A 9,091-nucleotide genomic window follows, 5' to 3' on the forward strand; every position below is an offset into this window, starting at 1 on the left:
ATATATATACACACACATACATACATACAAAAGCAAACAATCGTTACTTCATGATAGCGGCAGCAATAGAGTGGAAAGATTAAAAGCATGAATAATTCTTAAAATTAAAGCCAAGAAAAACATAAATTAATTGAACCTAAAAAATATGCAATAATGTTATCTAAAATGTTTAAATAACAACTAGCAATAATGTAAAAAAAAGTCAGTGAAAATAAAAAAACTCCCTTTAATAATAAATAATACAATATATTAGGTTAGGGAAAAGAAATCCATTATTTTTTCGGTAGATGGCTGTAGGGATCAATGTCCTGTAAAGTATCCATCAAACAATTTCAGATTTATGCTTGTTGTCAAGGTGACATTTCGCACTAAAAAAATATCATTTGCTGTTTTCAGTTTGGTCCATTCAGTTGTGAGTTACAGGGTGTTAAAGATGGAAGTCAACAAAGAGAAATTTCGATACATTTTACAGGTTTTCTTTGATAAAGGCGAAAATGCAAGCTAGGCAGCTGAAATTGTGAATGGTGTTTATGGTCCCGATACTATAACAGCTAATTATGCACAATTTTGGTTTTGTCGATTCCGTTTGAGTATTTTTGATGTTAAAGACACACCTCACATTGGCAGGCCTGTCGTTGAAAATGTCTATAAAATCACAGAAATAATCGAAGTTGACTGGCATGTTAGTAGTCATAGCATCGCCCAGGGGCTAAAGATTGACCATAAAACAGTTTTAAACCATTCGAACAAAGCTAGGATCAAAAAGAAGCTTGATATTCAGGTGCCACACCAATTAACAGCAAAAAGCATGATGGATTGAATTTTCATCTGCGAAGCCTTGGCCAAACGGAATGAAATTGACCCATTTCTTAAACGGATGGTGACTGGAGATGAGATATAGATCACATACATTGTGTGAAAACGATGGGGGTAAAAGTGCGGTGAAGCAGCTCAAATGGGGGGGGGGACAAACCAGGATTAACTGCCAGAAAGGTTCTGCTGTGCATTTGGTGGAACTGGAAAGGAATCATTTATTATGAGTTGCTTTCATATCGCCAAACACTTAATTCGGATCTTTATTGTCAACAACTGGACCGTTTAAAGCTAGTTATTGACCAGAAATGGTCAGAATTGGCCAACGGAAGAGGTGTCGTGTTCCATCAAGACAATCGCAGGCCACACACATCTATAGTGACTCACCAGAAACTCCTGGAGCTTGGTTGGGAAGTTTCGATGCATCCACCATAGAGTCCAGACCTGACACCAAGCGATTATCATCTTTTTCTTACATTGCAAACTTTCTTGGTGATAAGAAATTGGCATCAAGAGAAGACTATGAAAATCAGTTACTAGAGTTTTTCGACAATAGGGACAAAGCCTTCTATGAGAGAAGCATTATGAAAATACCTTTAAAATGGCAACAAATTATAGAAAAAAACGGTGCATATTTTACCTAAATTGGACAATCCAAAACATGTTTCATAAAGTCTTGAATTTCAAGTAAAAATAATGGATTTATTTTTCCCCAACCTAATATTATACGTCTTCGATTTCTATATACAACTTGGGTTATAACATTTTGCAGTACTTAGTAATACGCACCCATGAACTCGATCTAACACACGGTGGCGACTGCTCAAATGCATGACCAGAATCATTAGATTTTAATATGTTTTCTTCTGACTCAATATCGTCTTCATAACCTGCCACTAATGGATTTTCACCAGTTTCAGTATCACTAATAGAAAAACAAAGTACTCATAATAAATGTTAGTATCATATATACATCATAAATCAGACATCAGTAACATAATAAATTAAGACAAATATTACTCATCTTATATTAAGCCAATATGAGTTATCAAAATAAGGGAATAAATATTTAATATGTCATAATTAAAAAAAATAGTATTATCCTAAAGTAATGAGCTGGCTTTGAAACATACTACATTTTATTATGAAACTACCAGGGAGTAAACAAAGTCTGCTCATTATTTAACTTGATATTAGTAAGTTGATGGTTTATTCATTGATTAAGCATATTTCTCAAAGTATAAGCTGTCATTTACCATCATTTCAACCAACTTCTGAATTTAATGACAAAGAATATCATGAACAAGACTTACTTCCCAGGCTCCTATAAGAAGAGTCTAATCCTTCCTCTTCATTAATGGAGGCACTCTGTCCTAAAATATGGTATCTGACACTTGTTTTTGGCTTCACCTTATTCTTATATAACAATAGTTTTCACAGAAAACACAAATAAGTGAAAAAAAATTTAAAACTATGTTCTCAAAAAACGGTGAGAAAAATGAAAAATGATGCAAAGGCCCTAAAGCAATTTTTTTAAGTTCTATTCATTAAGGAGATTTTGTTGGACAGCCCTATCATCATGAAATATATGCAAGGTTATATTTAATACCTCAAAATTGCTTTTGAAATCGAGAGTTAGTTTATATGGAAGTGATGACAATTTAATCTTTTGATAAATCAATATGTTCACAGGCCATTTTGTAATTAATCATTAATTAAATTGTTTAATCTCACAGCTTACTACAATATGTAACATTTCTCAGCTCATCATCCAAGCCAAAAAAGAAAAGAAAAGTAAAACCTTAAAATTTGAGGGATATTAATATTTTTTTATTCTAGGTCGATTTCAAAGATTCATTTTTAAAAATAATAAACTTAAACTAAGTCCAGAGCACTGAACATTTGATATTTTTTTGGTAATATTTTGAGAAAGTGATACGAGACACTAAGGATCTTTTCCTCTATCTTAACAGGTGGCCGAGATAAAGCCAAAGGAATCATTTGGCAATGAACTGAGGACCTGTAACTTATGTGCCACATCTAAAAAAAATTGGGCTGGTAGTTTCAGAGCTACGTCGTGGATGGCAGACAGACAGATTTATTTATATTTTACTTATTTTGAAACAAAAAACCTCAAAATTTGAGGGAGTGTTTTATTTTTTTAATTAGTTGATTACTAAGGTTCATTATTGAAAATAATTAACCCAAATGGAACTAGTATCAATTTTTGCTTTCACTGACCTACACACATATATTTTCCCGGACACGACGATTTCAAAATGAATCATCCTATTTTGATTTTGTTCTGAGAGACATCATCACTGACCATGAAATATTGAAATATTGGTAATTATTTATACAACAGGAAGGGCAAGGAGGAAGGTTTAGTATTATAAGTACTTGGCAGTTTTATTTTTATTATTATTGTTTTTTTTAAGGCTTGTACTGATTCTGAAACATTTTTTTTATTTTTATCATTTGAATTTTCCTGGTCCCTAGACAACCTGTCTTAGAGACTTAAATAATACATATCTTTAGCCTCTTTATGAAATATTATTTTAGGGCTGAACAAATAATGTCAACTTTTTAAAGTATTAAAAATTTATTTTATGCATAAAGTGATAGAAATCATTAGTCATATGCCCTATCTCCGATCAGATATGTCAAAATAAGTGAAATAAGCTTCTTCAGAAACATTTTCTTGATTAATTAATGGAATTTGGTCCGGGTGCGGTCAAATAAAACTCAAGTAGTAAATTGGTGTACTATTTTTAATGAGCCAACATTTCGCCCCACGTTGCAGGGCTTCATCAGGGCTGTTTTGACAGAAGTCAAAGTCAAAGTGACAGATTACTACTTGATTACAGATTCCTATCGTCCATTCATTAATAAAAACTTGTAATTTAATAGGTTAAATTGAATATTAACTTTAGATATATAAAAAGATTCCAATTCCACAGTTTAGAAAAGATATTTCTATAACTAGCATATTATCTTTCTAATAAATAAAAGATATTTAACCTATTTTCATTCCTTATAGAATATTTTGAATAGATACAGTTTTGTAGGAGACACTGATTTAAATGATAATAATGACTTGCCGATCAATCTTAATTATAACAGTCAGGCTGTTTCCTAACATGTCAGATACTAATTGATTTTACTTCATTTCACAACTCATTACAAGATTAGCACCATAAATTATGATTTAAAAAATGGAATGTTTGGGTTATCCTTCTACTGCTGATGATAACCATTGAAACTCAAAGTTTGGTTAAAAATAATATAAAAATTGTAGCATGAGGCATTATCCAACATATTTATTAGAATATCTCAAAATATAGTTTTAAGGGAATACATTTCTGAGTTTTTCATCATTTCCTATCATTAAATGGAATTCATATCTTTTAAATTTTTAAAGGATTGGTAATTGAAAATTGAAACTTTATTTTTAATCATAATATCCAAAGATACAGGAGAAAAATAATGTACATTAATAAATTCCTGAAACAATACATAATTAAAAGAAAGTAATGGTATAGATTTAATGAAATGAAAAGAGAATTCTTTATTTACCCTATACCATGCATACAATGAAAAGTTAAGGCAGGAGGAAGCAATCGAACAAATGAGAATAGAATAATCCAAGGTGACCTCTTTTTCATCAAGATTACACCTGTTCTCAAATTTCATTTCAGGATAAAAAAAAAATTGAATTCAGCTGGGATGTCTTCCCTCATCTGCTCTTTTTACCTGAACTTGCATTAACAGATTTCAACACATTTCAAAATATTTTCTTAATATAAAACACTGATTCCCCAGATGGTTGTCAAAAGCATATTGAGTTCATGGTTCATAAGGATGAAAAGTTTAGGAAAAAATGTAAAATGAATTTATCCAGAACATGACAGAAGCTAAAGCAACCATTTGAAAATGTCAAATAATGTAAAATGAATTTATCCCAAAGATGCAAAAAGCTAAAGCAACTATTTGAAATTGTCTTTGGATCTCCACATTCAAAATGCAACAGATACTAATTTATATAAATTAAAAAATAAGACCATTTCATTGATAATAATTGTTATAAGAGCATTTAATAGCAATAAAATTATACTTACCTGTCACTTTCAACCTTTGGTTCAGTAGAATACTGTATTTTTGGGGTAGAAACAGACTCCTCCAAAAAAGATTTATCCAGAGACCCTCCATCTGGTACGAATTCTTCCACAGATGTAAAAAATTGTGAAATATCCACCGTGCTGTGCTGAAGTAAATTATTGGTACCACTTTGAATTGGAATGATATTATGATAAGAACTATCAATAGGTTTCCCACGACCAACAATGATAGAGGGTATCATATAATCATCTGTAGGTATATGGCCTAATGCTCCTGAAGAATCAGCTTTTTGCCTTCTTTTTTGGATTAAATTATCTAGAAATCTAAAACAATTACAATATTTTAAGTTTTTTAATTATTAGGTGCTTCCTTATGTTGGCCACTGAAAATTGATCTAAATAGAATGATAAAATGGTAGAGATCACTTAAAAAACTTAAGAGAATCATTCAAGATAGCTCCATATTATTCTTTTGACATTTTCCTAATATTGCACTACACATTGTATACTTAGTATCACTGCTTACCTCAAAACTCCACAATATTGGGTTAACAATTACTAGATTACTTTTTATTGAAAAATGAATCAATTAAAAAGCTTGCTTATTTATTTTCTAAATCTGTTTTTATGTTAAATTTTTAAATCATTTTTTTTTTTTTATCTTTGGATGAATACAATAAAATTTCAATAATAAATAATATTTAATAGTTGATCTGAAATTACTCAAATCTCAGAAATGAATTTTCATACAATTTAAGAGTAAATCCAATTGATAACCTGCGTAAGTAAACGGAATAAATTAAAAGTCCATTTTTTTTTATATGATGAAAAAGTTTGATTAATTAATACATTTTAAAAAATATTCAAAATCAATATTTAAGGAAAAAGCAATGTATCTGTACTGATAAAACTATGGACAGGGTAATTTTAACAAATAAGGTTTAAAGAGCGGAAGGATTACAAAGAACAAAATTGGAACCTGGTCCAAAGTAGGGATGGGATATCGATATCGATATTTTGTCTCGGATATTCGATATTCAGGAACCGATAATATAGGAATATTGATATTTTCCTTCGATAATATCGGAATATAGGTCTCTTAAAAAAAAAAAAAAGAAAAAAAAAAAAGGTCGTACCTTAAAAGTAGAGATAAATAAAAGAAATATTGTAATATAACTATGATCATATATTCAGGAGGAAATATTCGTGGCAAAATATTCCGTCCGATATTATTTAATCCAAATATCAATATTTTGTTAAAGTAAATATTAATAGTATTTCAATATTTAATATTGATAATTTCATATTCATTTCGATATTTGATATTTTTATAATTATTGATTTCTAACATTAGCAACAATATTCCGATGTTATATTATCAAAAGATCGATATACTGTTTCAATAATTTAGCATCCATTCTATCTTTGATAATGTTATTAAAATCAATATCAATAATTAGCAACAATATTCTAATATTATTTTACTGAAATATCGATATTTTTTTAAAAATACTAGACAAATTAAAAGTGAAATATTGATATTTTGTTTCAATAATTTAATATCTATTTCGATATTTAACATATTTGATAATATCGATATGGAAGATTATCAACAATATCCCGCTATTAATTTATCAAAATATGGATTTTTTTTTTAAAAAGATTAGCGAATTATAAAACAAAATATTGATGTTTTGTTCAAATATATTAATTTTCATTTCGATATTTCACATTGTTAATAATATTCATATGAAAATTTATTAACGACAGTAAAAGATTATTTTATAGAAATATGAGTAATTCGCAACTAAAAAAAAATATGAACAACATAAAAATAGTATTTTGATATTCTATTTTGATAAATTCACATTCCTTTCGATATTCGACATTAATATCGATATCGTAGATTACAAACCATATTTTGATATTTTGTTTAATAGAAATATCGATATTTTACATAGTTATTAATATCGATATAAAAGATTAGAAATAATATTTCGATATTTTTTTTATTGATTTCATTATATTTTATAGAAATATCGATATTTTACATAGTTATTAATATCGATATAAAAGATTAGAAATAATATTTCGATATTTTTTTTATTGATTTCATTATATTTTATAGAAATATCGATATTTTATCTTTTATAATTATAACATTTTATGAAAAGCTAAAAAAAAGTATTTCGATTTTTTATTTTATGGTTTCATATTCATTTCGATATTTAACATTGTTGATAATATCGATATAGATGATTAGCAACGATTTTTTGATATTTTATTTATAGAAATATCGATATTTCGTTTAAAAAGATTAATAAAATTTTATAAAAAGCAGAAAAATAGTTTTTTGATATTTAAATGGATTAAATCATATTCCTTTCGTTATTCGACATTCTTGATAATATCGATATCTAAATCTTCACACAATTACTAGAGCTAGCTATTCACAGATTAAACATTCATGAGGTTTCGTGGGTCCCAAACGTTTTTCCTACTGCCCCTTTTCTAGGAAAAATATTACTTAGCGCCACCTGGAAATTATTTTTTTTTAAAATTGTTATTGCAATTTATTGGAAATATTTATGTATTAATGTTTATACCTTTTTCTTAAAATACAGCAGAGAAAGGTGTACATTAGCAACATTGAACTTTGAAATTATGAAACTAGTTATTGAACAACAATATTAAATAGAAAACGAAGATTCTCTCAAAGTAATATACTACTGAATTCAAAAACTGTCACAAACTGAATTCATGAAAGACTTTAGAGTTAACTTTCAACATGAAACTCAGTTAGAGAGTCTATGTTTACATATTAGTAAAAAAAACCACTACTGACAGTAAACGGATTAACGATTGCCTTAAGACAGGCGTGGGGACCTCTGTGAAGTTGGCCCCCCATCCTCGAAATATTTCAATGTTTTTTTTAGTTCTATTAGTACCCATTAGAGTTCTAGAGTTCTCGATTATTTATAGGAATAGTTCTGATGTTTAAAACATCAATAATACCGGTCAAATGCCCGCGCGTAAAATACGTATTTTGTGCAAATTTAACATCGTATACTTATTTTCCTGGCAACATTAAGGATTTATTTAATAAGGATAATTTTTACAAGTCACGGGGGGAGGGGAGGGACCAAAAAACGAAAAAAAAATTTCCGAAAAATTTTATCACACATTTTTGACTAAAGAAGTCGTAGAAATTAAAAGTTCTTAGAGTTCAAATAGCTCCTATACAGGATTTAAAGTTTCTAATAAGAAAAAGAAACATTTGAGTTATTTCATACAAAAAAAATACCAATTAAACATTACCCAAGATTTTAGTGATTTGACACCGAATATCTATTTTCACGGCAACATTAGGAATTTATTTTATAAGGATCATTTTTAGATTTCTTGGAGGGGGGAGGGGAGGGCATCAGAGCTCTGAAAAGTTTTGAAATGACCATCCCTAACCAAAAAATTTTGATCGTAAATTTTCAACTTGAAAGATCGTAGAAATTAAAAATCCTTAGATTTCTAGTATCTCCTATATGGGATTTAATGTTGGTAATAAAAAAAAGAAATATTTATGTTGTTTAATTAAAAAAAATACCAATTAAACATTACGCAAGATTTTAGTGAAACTTCGCAGCCGCTTATCTTTTTCGCAGGCAACATTAGGGATTTATTTAATAAGGATAATTGTTAGAACTTTTGGAGGGCCAACAGAACTCTCAATAGAACACCCAAAAAACGAGAAAAAAAAAAGAATTTTTTAACAGAATTTTTCACCGGAGGAATCGTAGAAACTAAAAATTCTTAGAGTTCTAGTAGTACCTATATAAGATTCAAAGTTCCAAATAAAAAAAAAGAATTATTTATGTTGTTTAATTAAAAAAAAATACCTATCAAACATTACGCAAGATTTTTGTGCAACTTCGCAGCCTCTTATCTTTTTCGCAGGCAATATTACGAATTTATTTAATAAGTATAAATTTTAGAACTCGCGGGGGAGGGGGGCATCAGAACTCTCAGCAGAGCATAAAAAAAACGAAAAAAAATTTCCAAAAATTTTTCATCTCATATTTTCCACCAGAGAAATCGTATAAATTTGAAATTCTTAGAGTTCTAGTAGTTCCTATATAAGATTCAAAGTTCCAAATAAAAAAAAT

General features: G+C 28.7%; 1 protein-coding gene across 2 annotated transcripts in view; it reads right to left on the reverse strand.

Annotated features, from left to right (window-relative positions):
• The window catches only part of LOC106685342 (rab-like protein 6), a 129,568-nt gene that overhangs the window by 37,072 nt on the left and 83,405 nt on the right, over positions 1-9,091 (reverse strand). For both annotated transcript variants that reach the window (XM_067046693.1, XM_067046694.1), the window contains exons 7-8: positions 4,932-5,255; positions 1,603-1,738 (exon numbers count right to left, since the gene is read on the reverse strand). In XM_067046693.1, the coding sequence (XP_066902794.1) occupies positions 1,603-1,738; positions 4,932-5,255 (460 nt within the window). The remainder of the gene's footprint in view (positions 1-1,602; positions 1,739-4,931; positions 5,256-9,091) is intronic.

Source organism: Halyomorpha halys, unplaced genomic scaffold (genome assembly GCF_000696795.3).
Source record: "Halyomorpha halys isolate HHAL.00 unplaced genomic scaffold, Hhal_1.1 Scaffold683.1, whole genome shotgun sequence".
NCBI lineage: Eukaryota > Metazoa > Arthropoda > Insecta > Hemiptera > Pentatomidae > Halyomorpha > Halyomorpha halys.